Here is a 24727-nt window from a genome sequence, read left to right as displayed (position 1 = left end):
GGTATCTTTAACTGGTTTTCATTTAACATAATCGACATACTCACATAAGCTCATCATGATGTAGGTTCAAAATCCATGCGTTAAGATTACTTTTCACTTTTAAGCAAATAAGTACTACCGACAGATGATTCTATCGGTGAAAGTTTTAATTAAACAACTTATCACAAAATATATATTTTAATTAAAATATATATAATATGTGACAATAATTGTTTTGGACAAAAATATGCTAAGGATAATGTATCCAAATCTGTTATGTGAGGTTTAGTGCTAAAATGATAACAGCGAATATATGAACGAAATAGAGATGAACACCGTGATTTGTTGCGAGGAAAAACCCTTGATCTTGATTAGATCAAAGGAAAAAAACCTCGGGTGATGACAAATCGTTTATCACCACTTTATTAATCACAAAAGGGGTTACAATGGTTGGAGATATCGATCAGTATTACAATGAAAGCTAAGTGTGCGAGCTATGAACGAGAGATTGCTCAAGTGTGTGTGAAAACATATGTGTTCTAACTGATCTTCTATATCGATTATAAACAAAAAATAATAGCTAACTAAAATTCCTACTTTCACGCCATCACTCCACTAGCCGTTTCTTCATCATTGATCACGTGCGGAAGTCGTTTAGTAGCGCAAGAATAGGATGACTTAGTCCTCCAGCCGTTATATCTATTAAACACAACACCATTCAAACACAACTATTAGTAAACATGTAATACCAAGAATCCTTCATCCTTCACAATCTAGAACATATCATAAAGATAGGTAATACATAAATCAATCAAGGATATATGATTCTCAGCATAAATTTTATGCCCTAACAATAATAGATAACACATGTCTTGGCACTAGCACGAGAAAGTCTAAATATATATTCTACCTGACACAAACTTTTTTTTTTCTCAATTGATCACCATTGGCATTGATTGACCAATATTTACAATAACCATCATTGAACTCAATTGGCCAACGTTGCCCTATTTGACCGTAATTTACCAGTAACTCAAATTAACAATCATTGACCAATTTAAGCCTACTATCACACCAGGTTTCATAGGTCTAGGCGTATTGGCATAATTGGTATATGTTTTATAAATATATCAAAATTGTTGTGTAGCAAAAGTCTTTGTTTCATTAATAAATATTATTATATTGAAAATTTCGGGAGTTAAACACCCGATATAGTACCGAAAAACCATTAATTTACATCTATTTTATACATATTCAAAGTATCTAAGTCATCAGATCGTCTAATGACTAATATCATCATATTTTATTGTCTATCACATGTTCTACTACTGACTAGTGTATAAAATACTTCAACAACACATGCTAATGAATACATTGACTCTAAAACATTTTTACAAACATTTAGATCGACGTATTAACTATATGCACATAGTCAACCCTATCGACCGACTCAATGAGCAGGGAACTAGGGAATTGATGCTAAGTGTGGTGGGGTATGCATACCCTTCACCCACATATGTATGGATCCAGACTCACATATAAATAGTCTGAATGCTAGCAGATACTTAGGTTTTAGGGATTTATAATCATATGGAAACTTTTTACTTTGTATAAATGACTCGCTTAAAAAGTTTTTCAAGTATAAGCGCATTCACCTTTGTTTATGATGATCAACATTATACTGATTTATGCTTATGAGTTACCTTAGACCTAGAGTATGCTAAAAACTTTGTATAAATATCTAGATTTGCTTGTGAATCTACTTTTCAAGTCGCATAACCTTTTTGTGTTGGTTTCAAACCTTGTTAAAAAAAGTTAAAATTGATTAATAGGTTCAAAATGTAATTTCCATCAAAATAATGAGTTTTGGATTGATACGGACCGTATAACGATGAGACGGTCCGTATGATATAGGGACTGATGCTTATGTTGTGACGTGGGCCAAACTGATTAGACTATCCGTATATGTTGGACATAGCGTCTAGTTCCTCACATTGACACGTATCAGAAACTGTTTTATGACATACCGTATGACGATGAGACGGTTCGTCTCAAGAGACGTATGTACAGACCCGTTTGTGTAAAATCATTTTACATATTTCCATAATTTGTTTATGATTTCCAAGCCTTCTATATGACTTATGAACGATGTTAGGGTTATACCTACATGATTTTGACATTGTTTGATTTCTAAAGCCTTGTTTATGGGCTTAAGGAGTGAAAATAAACTTTAGCAAATGCTAGAACAAGGTTACATTGATGCAAAACAACTGAGGGAACCAAGTATTGACTTTAGTATAACTTCTAGCACTTCTGGAATGACTTGAACAGAACCTATAGCTCCTAATCACTATAGTGCTCGATTAGCGACTACGATTACTACTAAAATGGTTATAGTACCTTTTATTTTAAATTTTTTAAATAAGTTGCGTTTAAAACATGTCCAATCATCAATAGTCAATTTGATAACCAGTTTGGTTTGTTGGTGCATATTTACATGCTCTTCCTCGACTATAAATAAAGCCTTAGATATCATCTAAAGTGATATATCACTTTAACATACAAACGTCAAGAAGACCATGGTTTTGCTAAGGTTTCTTGTGTTTCTTGTACTCATCCAGTCTCAAGCAGCCCATTTCATTCCGAAAACCTATGACTATGAGGTTATATATTCATTCATCTTTATTCTTTCTAATAATTTAGGATTATTTACCTATGTTATATAAATTTTGAAGAACCTTCTCAATCTCATCTATAGGCCGGATATATAATTCACCAAACTCCTTTCTTTGCTTATTTTTTTCCATGAAAATAAAATTTTAATTGCGATGAAAAAAGGGATAAATTAACCGTCTCTAATATGCTTACTACGGTATTCGTTTTGAAAATTTCTAGCTAAAATACGAATTCATCAAATTATCCTCTGCAAATTTGTTAACCAGATCTTAGTTAATGGATTAATATTATAGCACGGTGAAGAATCAAAATCAATAAATCATGTCAACATCATTATATGATGTCATGAGGACAGATCGATATGATATAGTGTTTTGTATGGACTTAAAAAAAAGTGAAGGAAAAAAAATGTGCTAACTTTTCCAAGATGATACGTTTGCCCTTCAATTCTTCAAGTAGGTTAATGTAATAGATAAATAAATAAATGTCTCAAAGTTGAGGGTTAACTACAGTTACGGCTTTCAAGTGGTGAGTAACACCAAGTTTTCGAAACAAGAACACATAACCACGTACGTGGTAATGAGTTAGATGAACATTATTAGATGAGCATGAGAATATAAAGTTTTCTGTAAGAGCAAACTCACACATCCCAAAAATTTACTCTGAAATTAACATAATTTGCTTATAATGGTAATTTGAAGTTTCACCAAGCCACATGTAACACCCTTGGCAAACACAACATCGTCCCACTCTTAGGCTATCCCACATCGGCCGTGGACAAGAGAGATCCTTGGTTCATAAGTAATGTCCTGCCTCTTAACATCATCAACGCGTTTTGGGCTTAGTTGGCCGTGGAGTACATGAAAACTCCACGGTTAAGTGAGCTTGGGTGGAAGTAGTACTAGGATGGGTGACCACCTGGGAAGTCTCTACCTGGGCAACCAAAAACAAAGCCGTGAGTTCCCAGATGGGCAACCCATCGGGAGGCAAAGCGGACAATATTGGTGGTACGAGAGGCCGGGGTGTTACACCACGCCATTTCCACACTTTAATATCATTAGGATATTTGTCCTTTGATATGACCGAGAATGAAAAAAAAGGCGGTTAAATCTGGCTTGCTTAAATTATTGATTGCAGGTTAAAGAATCTAACTTCACAAGGCTATGCAAAAACAAGACGATTTTAACTGTTAATGGAGAATTTCCGGGTCCAACCATTTATGCTCGTAGAGGAGATACACTGGTTGTTAATGTCAAAAACCGTGGCAACCTTCACATCACCATTCACTGGTATATTTTATATGTACTTGTATATTTTAAGATAAAAGGCATAACGAAATAATTAAGAGAAAAAACGTAAAACTACTTAGAAGGGATCCTTCTTTCTTAGTCATTAATCATTTTAGCCCTTAAATAAGTTATATGAGACAGCTAATATATTTGATTTGTAACTTAAGACATCGATCAAGCATCATATAACTCAATTAGATTATTTCTTGTTAAGTTTGAACCTTCGGTTTAACTAAAGAATTAAATCTTTAATTAGTGTTGAAATAAAGGTTAATATTTATTAACGTTAGACATACATTTTTTTTTTAACAACACACGTTTTAACACCATGATTCCACCATTTTGTGCATTTGCAAGGATTTGAACATACCACTAGATGTATGGGAGAGAGCAAACACCATACCACTACATCAATTGGTCATGAGTCATTAGATATACATATACTTATTACTTATAAATATTTATATAAGACTTTAATGAGTTTATACTTAAAAGTATAAAAATCCATAAGCTTAATAACATTCTTAAATATATGCCTTTTAACGCATTTGTTTCATAATACATTACAAGTTTTTCAATTTATTAAGAACAGATAACCTAACATATAGTTTAGTAAAGGAAGAAAAAAAACACTTACACCCAAAATCCAATCCTACCTATGCATCCAATTGTCTCCTTGACATGTCCGTCAAAAACATACACGGAAGAAATGCTCAATACAACGGCGTTTATGGGAACCAATTGCGATATGTCTTAATGACCCTTAGAGTTTTTAGGAGTTTATCCAGTATTCGTTGTTTAAAAAAATAATAACAATTAATGGACGTGTGCTAAGTGTTGCCGTTGATTTCCTTTTTATTACATATATCAAAACCATATGACGTTATATATAGTTAATCATTTGATTTGTAGTTATGCATTCTCAATATACAATGAATATGCATGTATGATGATTGTGTTTTTTGTTCCTTTTTCTGTTTTGGTAAGAGTTCACATCCGAACGAAACGCCAACATATAACGAATTAGTTCCAACATAGAAATAATGGTTGTCTATTTTATCGACACAAATGGCTTTTTAGACTAAGATATTTATATGTTTCGACCTTTCAGGCTTTCACTATCATTATACACACAATTGAGTTAATACGTGTATCCACAAAATGAGAAGTCTAAAACGCATCAAGTAGTTTTTATTTAATATTATAAATAAGTTTTTTTTAGTTTAAAGTTTAATATAATACTTTAAATTACAATAACTTTAGACCAGATAGAACATATAAGTTAATTTATTTATTGTAATTATTTTTACTTAAATGAATAAAGATTAGATGTACGGAAACGTCTAAATAGGCATGCAAACGTCTAAAAAGTATGGAGACATATTAAAAGAAGTACAAAAACTTCTAAATATACGTACGGAAACGTCTAACAAAGTACGGAAACATCTAAAAATGAATTTAGAAAAAAAATAAATAAAAAGGAAACATCTAAATACGTATGGGAAACGTCTAAAGGCATACGAAAACGTTTATAAAACGTGTAGGTAGTGTCTCTCACGTCTATGCTGAAGAAAACGTCTAGAGCTCACACGTTTTTTTGATCTATGATCCCTAGCCTTTTTCGGGAAAACGTTTAGGGACTAGATGTTACTCCAGATATGGCGTTTATATAGACTTATACTCTGAAAAATATCCGTTTGTGGATCTGGCTACTACATAGAGCCCTTACATCCTAGAGATTTCCCTTATGTGTCACATAGTCTTTGTTTTTCGTGAAACCTCGAAGGGGGTGCATGCACGTACCCTCAAATAGGTGTACTCCTATGCGGGCACACCTCGCCTTCACTAAAGAATTTGAGTACTATAACCCGAAAAAAGGAGGGGGGAGAGAGAGAGAGAGATGATGGTACTTAAAAGAAGTGTTGTCTATATATTATTTAAATGGTTTTGAGATAATAAATGATGTAAATGATATGATTGAGTGAGATTTTTTAAGTTGGGTTTTATAGTATACGTCCGGGTAGCACCCCTCTCTCACCGGGTACCAAAGACTTCCTATGTTTATTTTAGTTTTTAGTCAAGATCAATGGTTATTTCCTTAGTTCGTTATTTTGAAAAAAGTCAAAATTTCAAAATCGTTAATTCGAATTTTGAAGTGTTGGTTGTGTAATTTCTGGTAGCTAGATCAATGGTTATTTCCTTTAGTTCGTTATTTTGGAAAAAAGTCAAACTTTCAAGATCGTTAATTCATTGCCCGAATTTTGAAGTGTTGGTTGTGTTGACTTTCTGGTAGCTAGAATTTTTTATTTTTTTTATGTTTATTTTTCAATTAGTTTGTGCTTTTCATACTACCGAAATTACTTTATATACCAAATGTATTATGTCGTGTACAGTAAAAATTTTATAAATATATAATGTTAAGATCGAGATATTTTATTCATTTTAGCGAGATATTATTATATTGATAAATTAATAATTTATTAATTTAAAGAGGTTTTTATAATCTTTTGTTGCAATACGAGAAGACAAAGTCCTGACCATTAAGTGCAATGAAGAGATTTAAAGCTAAACTCAATATAGATTTGTACTTCAACAATTACAAGTGACTAATGATCCTTTTTTACTAGACAATCTTAACATTTGGAGATTTAAAGCTAAACTCAAAACAAGCTCCATCCTGTTTTATTTCAAAACAAAACCCATGAAACTGAATACAAACCCAAAAAAATCAAAACTGAACAGAAACTGAAAATATCGAAACCGAAACCGACCAAAACGAAAAAAACGAAAGAAAAAAACCCAAAAAAACCGAACTTGAACAAAGACAAAGCCAGTTTTTTTTTTTAATAAATGAGGATGACGGGAAAAACATTTTAGTTGTTTTACTTAATGTCCCATCTTAACTCATACACATCCAACCCAACCCAATCATATTGTCACCTCTAAATTATGATTATCTCTAGTTGATCATTACTTATTTTTCTGAGAACTTATGGAAGCTCTTATTAGGTGACACAAAGATTAACAAAAGATGTTGTAATTATAGGCATGGAGTAAAGCAGCCAAGGAATCCTTGGTCAGATGGACCTAATTTTATTACACAATGCCCAATCCAACCCGGTGCTAATTTTAGCCAGAAAATCATTCTCTCCGATGAAGAAGGTACATTATGGTGGCATGCACATAGCGACTGGTCTCGTGCCACCGTACATGGTCTAATCATCATATGGCCAAAGAGAGGAAGACCTTACCCTTTCCCTAAACCATACGTCGAGCATCACGTTATTCTAGGTTCATTTTCACTCCTACTATGTGGATTTGTTTACTAGAAAAGAAAAGAAAATGATACAAAATGTAATCCTAATTATAGAACTTGGTCTTATTGCAGCTGAATGGTGGCGTCAAGATGTTGAGGCTGTGTTACTAGACTTTTTGAAAACAGGAGGGGATCCTAATACTTCTGATGCTTTAACCATTAATGGTCAACCTGGTGATCTTTACCCTTGTTCTAGTTCAGGTTGGTTAATTTTTTTTGTTTATATTATTAATGTTATCATTAGACTTATGTTTAGGCTTCTAATATGAAATATTGATCTTTTAAAAACCGAATCAATTCCATCTAGTTTTAACATCAATGGAAAAAAGGTCATTAAATAAATCTAGTTTATCTTTTCAGAAACAACAAAATACATTGTGGAACATGGGAAGACTTATATGCTTCGGATGGTCAATGCCGCAATGAATCTTTTGATGTTCTGGGCGATCGAAGGCCATCAAGTAACGGTTGTAGGAACCGATGGCGCATACACAAAGCCACTCAAAACCGACTATGTTGTGATCTCCCCTGGCCAAACTATTGATCTTCTTTTCAAAGCTGATCAACCCATAGGCCGATATTACATGGCAGCTAAACCATATAATAGTCAACCGAATATTAGTTTCGATAACACCACCACCACCGCTGTCGTTGAATACAAAGGCTGGAAACTTTCGTCTTTACCTCCGGTTTTGCCACGTCTTCCTAAAGTCAATGACACAAATGCGTCAGTTAATTTCACCGGAAGCCTTAGGAGTTTAGCTAGTTATGCTCATCCTATTGATGTTCCAATGAAGATCACAAGAAACTTTTTGTTTACAATCTCAATCAACACTTTACCATGCTATAATAATACATGTTTAGGACCTAGGGGATTGAGGTTTGCTGCAAGTGTAAACAACATATCCTTTGATTCTCCTAAAATTTCCATACTTGAAGCTTATTATAGAAGAATCACTGGTGTATATGGAAATGCATTCCCAAATTTCCCACCTTTTTTTTTCAATTTCACCTCGAATAATATTAGTACCTCACTGGAGACGCCGTTGAACGCTTCAGAGGTTAAAGTACTTGAGTACAATGACACAGTGGAGCTGGTGTTTCAAGGAACAAATGTCGTTGCTGGCATCGATCATCCAATGCATTTGCATGGACATAGTTTCTATGTTGTTGGATGGGGATTTGGTAACTTTAACCGAAGTAAGGACCCTTTAAATTATAATCTTGTGGATCCTCCTCTTCAACAGACCATTGCAGTACCAAAAAATGGTTGGACAGCCATTAGATTCAAGGCTAATAACCCTGGTGAGATTTAGTTTCAGAAACAGTTACAATGCATACATGAGCACTAATCACACACTAAATAACCTAACTTATCTATCTTATCATATTTGAAACATTTTGCCACTGGTAACTTATTTTTCAGTGTATACTTTTCATATTTTGTAAGAAGGCTAGCGATTTTAGTTTTGCTAAGTAACCATAAATTCTCATTCATGCAACATTATCACTTTGAGTCCTATATATATTGAAAAAATTCACTAACAAAAGTAAAAACCTACACACTAGATTATGAACTTAAGTTTATTTAGATAAAACGTAACCACTACCTTTTTCTCTTACAGGTGTATGGTTTATGCATTGTCATCTAGAACGTCATTTAAGTTGGGGAATGGAGATGGCATTCATTACAAAGAATGGTTGCACGGCAATGGAATCAATTTTGCCACTGCCTCCAGACATGCCACCCTGCACTTAGAACAACATACCCATGCGAAGTAGCTATGTTGTTTTCTTTTTCGTTTGATGACAGAAATTGCATGTTGATCAATAATGACTTCAGTTGGCAAGTTGTTGTTTGAGTTTGTATGTGTATTCATGTAAGTGTTTGGGTTTGATACGTATTATAAACTAAGTGGCCTTTCATCGCTAGTAGTAGCAAATAAGTGTTTTGGTTTGTATGTGTACAATATAAATTATTAATCCAGAGACGTTTTCTTTGCTGGTAGCCGAACAGCTTTATAATTAGTTTTTATGTTTTCACAACTTCGTCTAATAGATTTCTTTTTGTTAAGAATAATGTAAAAGTAGTTGATGCTTGACACAACTATCAATCGTGTGGTGGATGGAGCCCTTATGGTGACGTTTTGCACTGACGTCACATCAACATCTATCAATCGTGTGGTGGATGGAGCCCTTATGGTGACGTTTTGCACTGACGTCACATCAACATAGAGGCTTTTTGACAAAAATGAGTGTAGTGCATGAAGCCCCTGCTAATCATTATCTCATCATTATTAACATTACTATTATTTATTAAAAAAATACAAATAAACCAACCCATCAATCACCTTCTACTTATCCCCCCCTTCTGGCACTTTGTGGGTAGCACTCCTTCCTCCAAAACGCCCAAAGCACCCCAGGGGGTGGCTTGGAAGTGGGAGGCGCCCCACTACGCATGGTCTTGTAATTATTATGAACAAAATACTATTTTGTCTAAAATTATATCATATTTAACAAAAAGTAATAAAATAATGAAGGTGACTTTAGTTATTACTTACTAGCAAAGAGCTAGATACTGGGATGAAACAGGTATATCTAACCGACAGTGCTGCAATTCTACAGGCTGAAAGTGGACCAGAAAGCTAATCTAAGCCAATTTGATATGCTCAAATGTATTTTTGTTTCAGTCCGTAACAGGATTGAACAACACGGGGGAGAGGAAACTGTTGTTGAACTCTTTACATATATCAAATTCCAAATTTAACACAATAATTTTTAATTAATTGAGTGTTAAGTTATAAACAACAGTAGACAGGTAAACTTTTAGTGGTATGGTTGTTCTCAGTTATGGAGGATAGCACAAAGTTAAATGAGAGATTAACTAATTATTTAGAGTTTGAGTTGTAATTATATATGTTTATCCTTTTGTTTTATTTGAATTTTAATACGTATATGAGTCCTAATAGGAGTAGGAAGTTGAATCGTATAAATATATATATGTTGGAGATTAATTGGATTTAATCTAAGCTGTGTTCTTGAATCGTGAACACGGAAACGAAAACTCTTCGTAGCTAGCAGGGCCGACTCAACGAATGTGGAGGCCTAAATCGAAACACGATTTTAGGGCCTTTTCATGACAAGTGTTAATATAATAAATTTTGCGTATTACAAGTCTTAAATCGTATAATGTTTTTCTTAGACTTAGGGGCCTTAATTAAGCGTAGGCCTAAATCCCTAACTTGTTTTGCTGTCCCACGATCCACCCCTTATCGCTAGTGGGTTATGGCTTTTGGTCAACGTCATCTTGAAGTGGATTATATGAAAGAATATTAAATGTTGTGATGCTTTTAATTGAATCGGAAGCAACAGACACGGGTTTTTGTAACTTCAAAACCAACTCTTCAACTTATTATTATTATGAAAAAACTAACTATTTATAAACTTTACAATCACACTTTCCTAAAAATAGGAACTAATAAAAGATAAATATAGACTTTTAATAAACAAAACTTAAATAATTATATATAAAAATTTGATCTCCTCCTTATCTTCTCCTTGAGATCCAACTAGTCACCCCTCGATTTTATATTTAACGAATCGGGATTATAATTATCATTCACCTACTTAATCTCTTGATTCGTTCCTTTCGAATCTTCAATCCCGAGCAATTTCTTCTTCTCTTCAAACTTTAACTTCAGTAGCGCTTTTGTTAAAATATATGCATTTTGTTTCTCTCCACTAATGTGCTCAACTTGGACTTCACCACGTTCAATACATTCACGAATAAAATGAAATCTAATATTAATATGCTTACTACTACCGCATCCACATGTTAAACCATATTCACTCGTGCCTTGTACGTATCGCAATATATACTTCATAATCTGCATATGAGATTGTTTCAGTTCTTGCATGAACCTACTAGCAACTCCAACTGAGTAACTCAAATCGAGCCTCGTGTGTGTTAAATACCTTAAGTTACCGATTATTCTCCGATATCGGTTGCATCAACGGGTTCTCCTTCTTCATCTTTCGTCACTTACAACCGATGTTGCATAGGAAATCGAGTCGGGTTGCACTCGTTTAAACCTACATTCATTAAAAATTTATAAGCATAAGCGTCTTGTTTCAACTTTAACTCATGCTTCTTTTGTGTTACTTCAATGCACAAATAGTAAGAAAGCATCCCAAGATCTTGCATCTCGAACTCATTCTTTATTTGACTTTTGAATTTCTCAATCTCGGTTTGACTCGACCCAGTCACGATAAGATCATCGACATATACACCAATAATGCGAATGTTGGTTCGTGTATTCTGCTTGTACACCGCTGGTTCTCTTGAACATCTAATAAAATCTAAACCTTTCAACGTTTTGTCGAGTTTTTCGTTCCAAGCATGCGGGGCTTGGTGAATACCCTATAAAACCTTTCGTAACTTATAAACCATACCGTGTTTTCTGGGAACTTAAAAACCATCAGGTTGCTTCATGTACAATTCTTCCTTCAGCTCGCCATTTAAGAACTCCAATCTAACGTCCAGATGGTAAACAAACCAACCATAATTTGCTGCAATTGCTAAAAATCAAACGTATGGTTTCCTTTCTTGCCGTCAGGGCAAAAACCTCATCAAAGTCTACCCCGTGCTCTTGCACATATCCATTCGCGACTAATCTTGCTTTGTACTATGTTATTGACCCGTATGCATCACATTTAGTTTTAAACACCCATTTCAAATCGATCGTCTTGTGACCCGCTGGTAGGTTACATAATTCCCACCTACTGTTTTGTTCGATTGAGACTAATTCGGATCTCATTGCTTCTCGCCAATTTTTAGAATTTTTTGCCTCTTCAAAGGTAGTTGGCTCTTCATCTAGGAGAAGACATTCTCATTCAACCAACATTACATAATCTTCAAACCTTTTAGGAGGGACCGATTGACGACCAGTTTTTCACAGTTCAGGTTCGGGATTTTCTTTCGGTTGGTCTTCAAATTCATGCACGTTAAGGTCTTTTGGGTCTTCGTTTTCAACTAGATATTCTTGTTGAACTTCTTCTTGGACCGAATCGATTATAAATTCAACCCATTTGGGTCCAAATCCGGCTTGAAACGAGTCGGTACGGGACTAGTCAAACTTTTGACTTTCTTCAAAACGGTCGTCCCGGCTCACATAAATACGGTTTTGAGTCGGGTAGCACAATCTATAAGCTTTTGATCCCGGTTCGGTTCCGAGATGTACAACCTCGGTACTCCGATCATCTACTTTTTGAAGGTTGATGGTGGGTATCTTCATGTATGTTAAACACCCAAACCCTCATAAGTGTGTTATGTTGGGCTTTCGGCCCTTCAAGGCTTCGTAATGGGTTACCGTCTTCAATGCTTTGGTTGGTACCCGAATCAACACGTAAACGAGTGTCTCACTGTTTCTCCCCATAAGTTTTGTGGAAAGTATGTAGCTTTCATCATACTTCTTGTTGTATTTAGGACCATTCGGTTTCGCCTTTCGACTACACAACCAAACAAATATATATGTAGTGGTCATGAAAAAAAACAAATATGGTAAAACTTAATCGGAGTAATAAAAAAAGCCAAAAACGTAACACGTACAATGCCATCCTCAAAACATCTATAAGTTTATGTTTAAACTAGCTTTTATTTCCTGTAATACGGTTATTGTTTTACATTATTCGTTTATAATATTTGTATATTTTAAAAAATTTTATTTTATTTATTGTAAGAAAGTTAATAATATACTTAGGATTTGATGGTGAAATAGTTTCACAAATAAATGAGATGTTATAACCCGGTTTAAAAAATATCTAGGTTTGGTAAGACCCATAACCCGTTTTTTTTTGCTATAAAATTATTTCTTAAATATAAATAATATCTTTTTTTTAAAATAAAAATCGGATATTAATTCTTATATACCCCTATTTTTATAGGATTGTCATATACAATATTTGGTGAAATTAATTTTTAATTTATTGAGATATTATAACTTATTTATGGTTTATTTGGGATTTGTGAGACTCAAACCCGTGAATTCGGGTCAAATGCATGAAATGCCTCCAATCTGGTGGTCTAAGAGGATGTGAGGAGCAATCAGAGAGCTTTAAGGCTTCGTGTGTATGTGTATAAAGAAAATATACAATGAAAACCTTGTCGAGTTATGAAAACCATTAAAACCATATGTTATTCGCTTATCTTCTTTAATCCAATGGATAAGATGATGATAAGAAATTCCCAACCACTTTTTGTTTAAAAAATCATTTAAAGTACAATAACGGTAGAAATGTAATTAACTTTTACGCTCTCTCTCTCTCTACGTCTCTTAACATTATGGAGACTCTTTTCTTCTCTCTCACATTTCTTTAACTTTCTTCTTTCTCTCTCTTTTCTGTAACTTTTCTTTCTCTCTCTCAAATTCAAAGAAAATGAAATGAAGAACTAAGATAATGATGAAGAATGAATAACGAAGATGATAAGTTAATTGTTACAGATAATCTGCAGACAACATGCCCAACCTCCTCACATATTTGAATAACTTGTTATTCGGTTGCATCGTACGGTATGTTTCCGACTGCAACAAAACAAATCCCAAATTGAGCTGATTTGAAACAGTGTTAGGTTTCAATTATTATTTGGTTAATTGAACGAACCAAAAACGCATTGATGTTGAGAATTAGCCATCAAAACTAGTAACAAATGGAGTTGAATTCAATCTTATTATTAGTCCTCAGCATCGTAAATACTCCACTGATTGATGACGTAAAAGCATCAATTACTAGCTTCAACCGAGAAACTGATAATACACTAGTAGAAAAAACTAGCTTTAGACGCGGTGGAAAAGAGCTTTAGACACGGTTTTAAACCACGTAAAAAAATACTGAGGCAAAAGCTCCTATTGTTATTAGACACTGTTTTGAAAACGACGTCAAATGCTCCCAAACCGCGGAAGATAAGAAACTCTCATTTTCAGAAAATGGTCTTTAGCTGCACTTTTAAACCGCGTCAAAAGAGCATTTAATAAACATTAATTTGCAATTTAAACATCCAAATTCTGATTTTAAGCTTCAAAATCAATTTACACCGCATAATTTTAACAACCAAAATTTGCCAAAACTAACACGATAAATTGAAATGCATTAAATCCAAAATCTTACAATATAAACTTAAAAATACGAATTTCTCATAGACCAAATTGCATTAAATCTATAATTTTACAGCTTAAACTATCAAAATTTATTAAACAATATATAAATCTAAAATACAAACACTTCTAATCAAGTAATACCAAACTTAGTAAGAAAAACAACGTGGCATCATGTTCTCGACAGAAATCACGAACATTCCACCATGCCTAAATGTCCTAATTCGTCAGGCTCAAGCTCCACACCACCAAAATCGTAGGAAAAGAAGAAAACCACCCAATAAGCTACTGCCACACCCACTCCTAACAAACAGTGATATTTTTGATTATGCAGTTTACTAGTTTCCTCTACAGTTTTATCTATAGTTTTTTTTTTGTTTTCCCTGTCATTTCGCTACGGAGGCAACTTTTTTTAATGTAATTGATATAAGAACATCATTAATAAAATTCTTTGATTTGCTATTTGGATTCCTATATTACTTGTTCACAGTGCGTTTTACATATCCGAATGCATTACAGCTATAGATGATGTGCTTGAGATCAGTTTATGTTTGTGTATAATAAAAGTTGTAGCATGTATCGAAATTCAAAAACTCTTCATATATTAAATAAAAGAATCCAGTTACAACCTTTACATTAGGCTAGGGATAGGGAGGTATCACATGTAACTAAAGCCGATTGGATGATTTGTTACAACTTCGAATTTCAAAAATCGAAATTCTAAAAACTCTCGAAATTGGATGATTTGTTAATTAAAGCTAGGGATAGGTATGTACTTTTACATTAGGCTAATCAGCTATCACATGTAACCTATCTTGTATAGCTCTCCAAATCTAATTATTTTGACCTCTAGATGATTGGAAAATCAGAATTATACTCAGTTTACTCGGAACACTCAAAACAACTTATTAAAACACTCAAAAACTGATTACTGCAACTTCAACTTGCAGTTTACAAATCCAAAAACACCACCTTGAAAGTACAAAAGATCTAACATACTAGCATATACTGGAATTTAGGCATGCGATTATAGAAGTTATCTGTTAACTAATCAATGTGTAGCACGTAGTTAGGCTAATACTGGTTTCAGTTAGTGCTTTTATACTGTATGATCACATCATTTGTTTAGAGTTGTTGCAACGAGTATGGGTACTCATTTTTATTGAATTTTGGTACGTGTACAATCAGGCATGGATACGGGTACTATACCGTTCTGATTCCTACTTTATGAACAGCCTTTTTCTATACCAGAAAGTGTAGTATAGTTTGTTTGTTTATTTGTTTTGTTTTGTTTTGTTTTATTTTGTTTTGTTTTTTTTAAGTTCATATAGTTGGTAAAATATTTTACGAAAAGCTTTACCAGAAAGTTATATTTCTAGTAAATTCTTTTAACTTAATTTCAAACTTATTATAATTTAACACCATGTTATTCTTTGTAATTGTTTAATTATTTCAATCCCTTATCCTCTTGATACTCAAATATTCAATATATTTTGTTGACAAATGCAAGTTTCGAAAGCCGGGTTTTAGGATTCACAGACGGTATGTTACTATCACCATTAAAATTGTTGTACCACTTGAGCATTTTTTTTAGTAGAAAACTTGTACTAGAAACTTATGAATGTATTAGTAAGGTTTGCCCATGAATTTCAAGTTTCACTAAAGTATGTTTAAGTAACATAACCTAAACCTAATATATATCATGTAAAGGTTGGATGTTTTTTAGTTTGAGTCCAAGCCTCTCCTAGCTCGACTCACAAACAATCCTAATCATGCTTTAAAATGCTAGATTTTTATTTTTTTCTGTAACCTTACACTAAAAACCGGTTTCAAGAGATATATGGAGAGTAAAATACATTTCTCGTTCCTAAGTTTCACTTTTATTCCTTAAGCTAATAAAAACATCCTTAATATTTGTATTTTAACTAATTTTCATTTTTCTTCCTTACATAGAACTTCACAAAAACGTTATTTATTTTAGTAGAAAGGACAAAATATAAAGTTAAAAGGATTTTTTTGTGATTGGATTGTTACAGCTTGTTACACACTTACTCTATCTCTCTATTATAATTGAATTCTTTTATTCATTATATGAATGAAGTATAATAATCTATATTAAAAAAAGATAACAAAAAAAAGGGTACATACCAACTTTAAATGTTATTATTTGATAACACTGTTATACTAATATCATTATACTGAAATAGATACTAATTAACAAACAATTTCATCATAATACATTTATGTTTAGTTTGTGAAACTTTTCTAGCTCCTTTTTGTTAGTGGCCTTTTCTATTTTAGGAAAGATAGTAGACGTTCATTATAACCATGTAGACGTTTATTTTAACTACTGTGCGCAACTTTTCTAGAATGAATATGTAGACGTTCTTTAATGCTACATGTGAAACTCAAACTTCGTAAGCAACATTTTAATATAAAATGATCAGTGGCCAAATCTACTAGAAAAAGGGTAATTTTGTTACAAAACTTTTCTACAATTTTCCCACAACTCAAAATTTCCAACAAATTTTCCACAACTTTTTGTCAAAAATCAAATGCAAAAGTCTTAAAATTTTACACAAGTTTCCTACAACGTAGCGACGTCACGTAGGGTTGTCACAATTTCGTCGAAAACATATATCCATTTCCGACAAATTACCGCAATTAGTGTGACAATCGTCAATTTCAGGTTAACTCCGTTAACTCAACTCCGTCAATTCAAACTTAAGATCACTAAATCTATAACGCACACTTCATTACATTTAAACTAGGGTTTAAATGACGCTTAACACTTACTACATGTGTAGTCTTTCGAGAATTGCACCGAAACGCAAACGAGTTGACGCAAACGATTGATAAATAAACGAAAAACGTCAAAACAGTAATTATGTGATAATTATGTGTTAGACTTATGTGTTATGTGATAACATGGTTATAAACGTTAACTCAAGATGTAAACTAGTTATTTAAGTTAGAAAAACAACAATTGGAAAGTGGAGGGACTTGAGTGTAACTTGTATGTTTATAAATATATCATTAACCACAAACCCTAACTTATTATTCTTGCTTCTCACACAAGTCCGATCGGAAACCCCACCCCCACTTCCCTTGGCTGCCGTCCACTCTATACACACATTCAACCATCAAATCAAGTGTTTGATTGAAGAACTAGGTGCTAGGAAGGTATAATTGATCATCCTTCACATCCTTGTTAATTGATTTTGATGTTTGTTGGGTTAATTGTAAACCCTAGCAGCCGATTTTGGTGTGTGTGTATAGTTATTATGATTGTTGTTATTTGGATAATGATTTGATAACTAGATTGAATCTTGTTGCATGTAAATTGTTGTGTCTTTGATTTGAGTTCAAACACAAACCCTAATCAAGTATGTAATATGTAATTGATGTGCATGGATGGTGTTTATGGAGTCTAGAGGGTCATATGAATGCATGATAGTTCATAGATTGTTAATATGTTGAGTTTGGATGCAAACAGTTTCTGGACAGAATGTGTATATGATGTTTAAGTGACTGTAACGAAGTGTAAACGTGAAAATTGATTGAGATTATTGGTACTACAGTAAACTAGGTTGAGTCTAGTTTCTATAAAGTATAAATTTGTAATTTTTGGATAAGTAGAAGTTAACTTTTATGATTTTACAAAAACGTTGTGCAAAGCTGAGCTGTTAGACCTGCTGTTAGGTTGTTTTGTAAATGTTATATCTCATGAACTAAGAGACCAATTGGGTTGGTTCCACTTCTGGAAGTTGACTTATTGAGTTAGAAACCTAACCCAAGTGGTCTTGCATTTATTGGATTTTTCGTTTAACAGGAATTGCAAATAACATTCGGTTGCGCATGAATTTGACTGTTATGAGTTTGATGTAATGATTTGATGATTGTGAGAAAACTGTGAGGAATAAAAATGTAATAAAATAGGTTCTGGAAACCTAAGACATATGTGCTTCTGTGATGATTTTTGGTAAATTAATTGAGATGCTATGATCGGTGAAATAGTACAATCTTTCTAGTAGGATTTCTGTCTCGGTGAAACTAGCTGCTGAGTTGTGTAAAAATGCATGAAACATGATACTTGTTATATAATTGTTATGTTTTGACCAAAATACCCTTGCGGGGAATAATTGCTGATTGATTGCCATGATTTGACCAAATTGCCCTCATGGGGAATAATGGCTAGTTAATTGTTATTTGTTGACCAAAATGCCCTTACGGGGAATAATTGCTAGTAACGTACGTTATGAATACATGACACGTATATGATTGCTTACACATATAATGTGTCACAAAAACACTTGTTAAAAGTCACACACGATTCACAAACGAAACACGAAACATGTTATGTGCATAGGTATTATGTGCCGGGTCTAGAGACTCGATAATATTCCGACACTTAGAAAAATCTCTTTGTTGTTTTAGAACGTTAGAGAGAGTCTTTCGGTGACGCGCATCTTGGTGATTTATTTTGGGAAATTCTTCGCAAACAGTGAGTTTCACTTTCCCCTCTTTAAACTGTTTTCAAACGCTTTTTACTTGGGGGAGATAACATACTCCACAACGCATTTAAGATTTTGTTATAAATTATATATCACTTGTAAAGGCTAAGTGGCAAACGAAACATTTGAAGTCCTACACATCGAACCGGTTAATATTTAGAATAGCGAGTCACTGTTGAGTAGTACTACTGGGTTTGACAAACCCCACCCAACGCTAAACTCGACTGGAGGTCGAGAGGGTGTAATTTTGGCTAACACGTACCATGGTCTGGAGGACCTGGTGACAAGGCACTTAATAAACGAGTCAGCTTCGGTGTCGAACACTTAGTAATACTTGTTGTATAGACTAGCTACCTATCGATATATAATTTGACATAACACTATCTGGTAACGCTGTAACGCAAAACGCTGTAACGCTGAACGCAAACGCTAAACGATTTATCTTTATAAAACTTGTGAACTCACCAACCTTGTGTTGACACTTTTAGTATGTTATTCTCAGGTAGCCGAGGCGGGCGCGCGGTTTAGGAACATGCATTGCTTGAAAAACTTTTAACTATGCAAACTTACTTTTAACTGTTATCCTTGGTTTTAAATCGTCCTGCGTGACGTAACGTTGTTTCTATGGTTTTACGCTTCCGCACTTATTTTCATTTAAACGTTTTTATGGTTTGATTATAACTGATTATTCCGATCCTGTTAGTTCACACCCTCTGACGGTAAAACTCCGTTAGTGGATTTTGAGGGTGTGACAGATTGGTATCAGAGCCATTGGTTATAGCGAACTAGAAGCTGCATGCATACTAGACTATAACCGCGACGACCCATTAGTTATAATGATACGCACTGCATAGGATTTTGTAGTCTTGTAATCTTATCTCTTTACCTCTTTCACTCATACGCGCGTGCATACACGGCTTACCTGAAGGAATGTCGACGCCGCCATCATCATCATCATCATCCGATCCGATGACTCATGCTCACGGGAAAGAACCGTAGATACCTACCGCATCGCCGCCCCGAGTAGTCCCGGAACTCGAAGCTCCCGCACCGAAGAGGTATCGCCTATCCGGAGGCATTTACGAAAACGACATTAGCTGGGAATGGTACCCTAACATGATCAGACGTATGGTCTATCGCGAACAAGTTTCCCCGTTACCTCACCCGAACCACCCTGCTTACCCCAACACCCTACCACCCATAACCGAACCTGTAGAGCGAGTTCTCGCAGCTGTCGTTTCTTGTTTGGAGCGTGATGTGGGTTACATGCGCTATACGAGAGCGAACGTTTCCGGACTGTTAAAAGACGGAACCGAGACTAAGGAGGAGATTGCCCGCATGGCAGTGGCAATGAAGGAAATGCAAGAGGCTAGTGATCAACAGATGAAGATTATGAGGAAGATGCAAGCCGAGATGATAGACTTGCAAGAGCAACTCCAAGTAGCAAGGACCCGAACCGAGATAGCTCGAGAGCGTTGCGATGTCTTACAAATGAAAATTGCTCAGAACGCAGCCGAACCTGAGGCAGAGCCTGAGGCCGAGCCTGAGGCAGATCCCGAAGAGGAGCCTGAGGAGGAACCTGAGGAAGATCCCGAGGAGGAACCCGAAGAGGAACCGGAGGAAGAACCGGCTGAGCCAGAGGCACACTCAGAGGTGTCCCCAGACGATGTGCAGATGTGCAAATTCTTGGATTGGAACTGGCTAACGCGATGAACTGGGAGGAGTTCAAGAACATGATGCGAGAGGAGTACTGTCCGAGAGAGGAGATTTCGAAGTTGGAGTCAGAATTTTGGTCACTGAAGATGGTGGGCTCGGAAATTGAAGCCTACACCACCCGTTCTCACGAGTTGGCTGTGATGTGTCCGCGGATGGTGGATCCGCCGAGTAAGAGGATTGAAATGTACCTTGATGGGTTAGCACCGCAGATTCAGGGCATGGTGACGTCTTCTAGACCAGCCGCGATTCAACAAGCGATCCGTTTAGCTCACAAACTGACGGATCAGGCTGTGACCCAAGGTGCGTTACCACCTAGGGGTTCAACTACTAAAGCCCGTGACAACCCGAATAATGACAACCACAGCAACAGCAACCCGAGCAGCGGGAAGAGGAAGTTTGACAACACCAGATCTTCATCCTCGAACCTCCCACCGCAACAACACTACCGTAAGCCCGAATTCACTCGGAGCTTTAACACTCAGAATCACAACAACAACAACAACGGTAGCGGGCAGGTTTCGAGCGGATATGCTGGGAAATATCCAAAGTGCAACAGGTGCAACTATCATCATGTTGGCCAGTGTGACCGTGTCAAGTGTCAGAGATGCGGAAAGATGGGTCACCAAGCGAAAGAATGTAGAGGAGACCTTGTGGCAAAGGGTGCTCCTAAACCACCTATGACGACGAAAGGATGTTACGAATGTGGGCAGGAAGGTCATTTCAGGAAAGATTGTCCCAAGCTGAAACAGAACGACAACAATGGGGGTAATGGAAGTGGTAGTAATGGTGGAAGCAATGGCAAAGGAAGAGCGTTTGTAATTGGGTCGGGTCAAGCCCGCAATGATCCGCACGTGGTGACTGGTAAGTTCCCTGTAAACGATTGTTTTGCTTCTGTATTTTTTGACACTGGAGCTGATAGGAGTTTTGTGTCGAAAGCCTTTAGTCAACTCTTAGACTTAACTCCAACTCCGTTAGATGCTAAGTTTCCTGTTGAATTAGCTGACGGTAAGACTATAGTAACGACTCATGTACTTGCGGGATGTAAGTTAAAACTGTCCGGTCATGTCTTTGATATCGACCTTATTCCTTTTACGCTTAGTAGTTTCGATGTCGTTGTCGGCATGGACTGATTGCCCGAGAACCGAGCGGAGATTATATGTCACGACAAGATAGTTCACATTTCTACCCCTTCCGGCGAGATCATTTCGGTCCGAGGTGAGAGAAGCGGCATGACCACCAGCGTCATTACCCTTATGAAGGCGCAGAAGTATCTACGAAAGGGTCATCCGGCAATTTTGGCGCAGATTGTTGAGAAACCCGCAGAGGAGAAACGAATTGAAGATATTCCGGTTGTGCGAGATTTTCCGGAAGTTTTCCCGGAGGATTTGCCCGGACTCCCTCCTATTCGTCAAGTCGAATTCCAAATCGAGTTGACACCCGGTGCAGCACCCATAGCACGAGCCCCGTATCGGCTCGCACCGGCGGATCTTCAGGAGTTGTCCACTCAGTTGCAAGATTTGTTGGATAAGGGTTTTATCCGACCTAGCTCATCGCCATGGGGAGCCCCTGTCTTGTTTGTCAAAGAAGGACGGGACTTTCCGCATGTGTATCGACTACCGGGAGTTGAACAAGGTGACGGTCAAGAACCGTTATCCTTTACCCCGAATTGATGATTTGTTTGACCAGCTTCAAGGATCGAGTTACTACTCGAAGATCGATCTGCGATCTGGTTACCATCAGCTTAGAGTGCGCGAAGAAGATATCTCAAAGACGGCTTTCAGAACACGGTATGGTCACTACGAGTTTTCGGTTATGCCTTTTGGCCTAACCAACGCACCCGCCGTATTTATGGATCTCATGAATCGAGTATGCAAGGCGTACCTCGACAAGTTTGTGATTGTTTTCATCGATGATATTCTCGTCTTCTCCAAGAACGAAGCTGACCATGAAAAGCACTTAAGGGTAATTCTGGAATTGCTAAAGAAGGAACAACTGTATGCTAAACTCTCGAAATGTGAGTTTTGGCTTCGCGAAGTTCACTTTTTAGGGCATGTGATCAACGAGAATGGTATCCATGTCGATCCCGGTAAGGTAGAGGCCATCAAAAACTGGGAAGCACCTAAGACTCCGACTGAGGTGCGACAATTCCTAGGACTGGCCGGCTACTACCGGCGTTTCATCGAGGGATTTTCAAAGATTGCTCAACCCCTCACCGCTTTGACTCACAAAGGCACTAAGTACAATTGGGGTGACGCGCAAGAATCCGCTTTTCAACTGTTGAAAACCAAACTCTGTAGCGCCCCTATTCTAGCCCTCCCCGAGGGAACGGAAAATTTTGAGGTACACTGTGACGCATCTATACAAGGACTCGGTTGTGTGCTGATGCAACTCGAGAAGGTTATAGCCTACGCCTCTCGACAACTACGGGTTCACGAGAAGAACTACACGACCATGATTTGGAACTTGAAGCTGTGGTGTTCGCCCTTAAGATATGGAGGCATTACTTGTACGGTACCAAGTTTAGCATTTACACCGACCACAAGAGTCTCCAACATATCTACGATCAGAAGGAGCTGAACATGCGACAGCGTCGTTGGGTCGAGCTGCTCAAGGATTACGATTGTGCCATCAAGTACCACCCTGGCAAGGCCAATGTGGTGGCCGACGCCCTCAGCAGAAAAGAAACAGATAAACCCAGACGGGTGAGAGCATTGCAACTCACGATTCATGCCAGCTTACCCGATCAGATTCGCGATGCGCAACTTGAAGCTTTGAAAGATGACAATCTTCCATCGGAACTCATGCGGGGCATGAACAAGCAACTTGAAACCAGATCGGACGGGGTCCGATATTTTGAGAACCGGATTTGGGTTCCACGGCACGGAGAGTTGAGGACTCTAGTGATGGACGAAGCTCACAAGTCCCGATATTCTATCCATCCTTGCTCAGATAAAATGTATCATGATTTAAAGGCACTTTACTGGTGGCCGAACATGAAAGCCGACATTGCCACCTACGTGAGCAAATGCCTGACTTGTGCCAGAGTCAAGATAGAATACCAGAAACCATCTGGTCTACTGCAACAACCGGAACTCCCAATGTGGAAATGGGAACACATCTCAATGGATTTTATCACGGGTTTACCTAAGACACCGATGGGATGCGATACCATCTGGGTGATCGTAGACCGGTTGACTAAGTCTGCACACTTCTTAGCGATTAAGGAATCGGACAAAATGGAAAGACTAACTCGTGTTTACATGAAAGAAGTGGTGTCTAGACACGGAGTGCCTGTCTCGATCATTTCCGATCGAGATTCTCGTTTCACTTCGCACTTTTGGAAGTCGCTGCAAAGCGCACTAGGCACCCGTCTTAATATGAGCACAGCATACCATCCTCAGACGGATGGGCAAAGTGAACGAACTATTCAGACCCTGGAGGATATGTTGCGTGCATGCGTTTTGGATTTCGGAAAAAGTTGGGAACCCCACTTACCTTTGGTAGAGTTTTCGTATAATAACAGCTACCACGCAAGTATTAAGGCAGCGCCGTTTGAAGCGCTGTACGGACGGAAGTGTCGATCACCACTCTGCTGGGCAGAGGTGGGTGACAGCCAAATCACTGGTCCAGAACTGGTACTCGAAACTTCGGAAAAGATTGTTCAAATCCGAAATCGCATGGCAGCAGCACGAGATCGCCAAAAGAGTTACGCCGACAAACGCCGAAAACCCCTCGAATTTCAAGTGAACGATCGAGTGTTACTCAAAGTCTCACCTTGGAAAGGTGTGGTTCGCTTTGGTAAGCGAAACAAACTCAACCCACGGTATGTTGGTCCTTACCGGATAACTGAGCGCATTGGTCCGGTGGCGTACCGACTGGACCTACCAACAGAACTCGGTGGCGTACACAATGTATTCCACGTGTCCAATTTGAAGAAATGCCTGTCCGATGAAACCCAAGTAGTTCCTTTGGAGGAACTGCAAGTTGATGAACAGTTACGTTTCATTGAGGAACCAGTCGAGGTTTTGGATTGGGAAACCAAAACGCTCAAGCACAGCAAAATTCCAATCGTTAAAGTTCGTTGGA

The 24727-nt window shown here is 36.7% G+C and overlaps 1 protein-coding gene across 1 annotated transcript; it reads left to right on the top strand.

The window, feature by feature from the left end:
• Window positions 1–2537: 2537 nt before the first annotated feature.
• On the top strand, window positions 2538–9407 carry LOC143544013 (laccase-15-like; the record flags this gene model as incomplete). The annotated part of the gene is made up of 6 exons (XM_077036197.1): window positions 2538–2642; window positions 3793–3944; window positions 6991–7235; window positions 7333–7461; window positions 7621–8565; window positions 8886–9407. Coding segments are annotated over 6 exons (1710 nt in total), but the record flags the coding sequence as incomplete, so codon positions are not given.
• Between the last annotated feature and the right edge of the window lie 15320 nt (window positions 9408–24727).

Source organism: Bidens hawaiensis, unplaced genomic scaffold (assembly GCF_021521415.1).
Source record: "Bidens hawaiensis isolate Kalapana, Puna unplaced genomic scaffold, B.hawaiensis_p1.1 tig00013425_1, whole genome shotgun sequence".
Taxonomy (NCBI): Eukaryota; Viridiplantae; Streptophyta; class Magnoliopsida; order Asterales; family Asteraceae; genus Bidens; species Bidens hawaiensis.
This window is presented reverse-complemented; position numbering and strand designations above follow the sequence as displayed.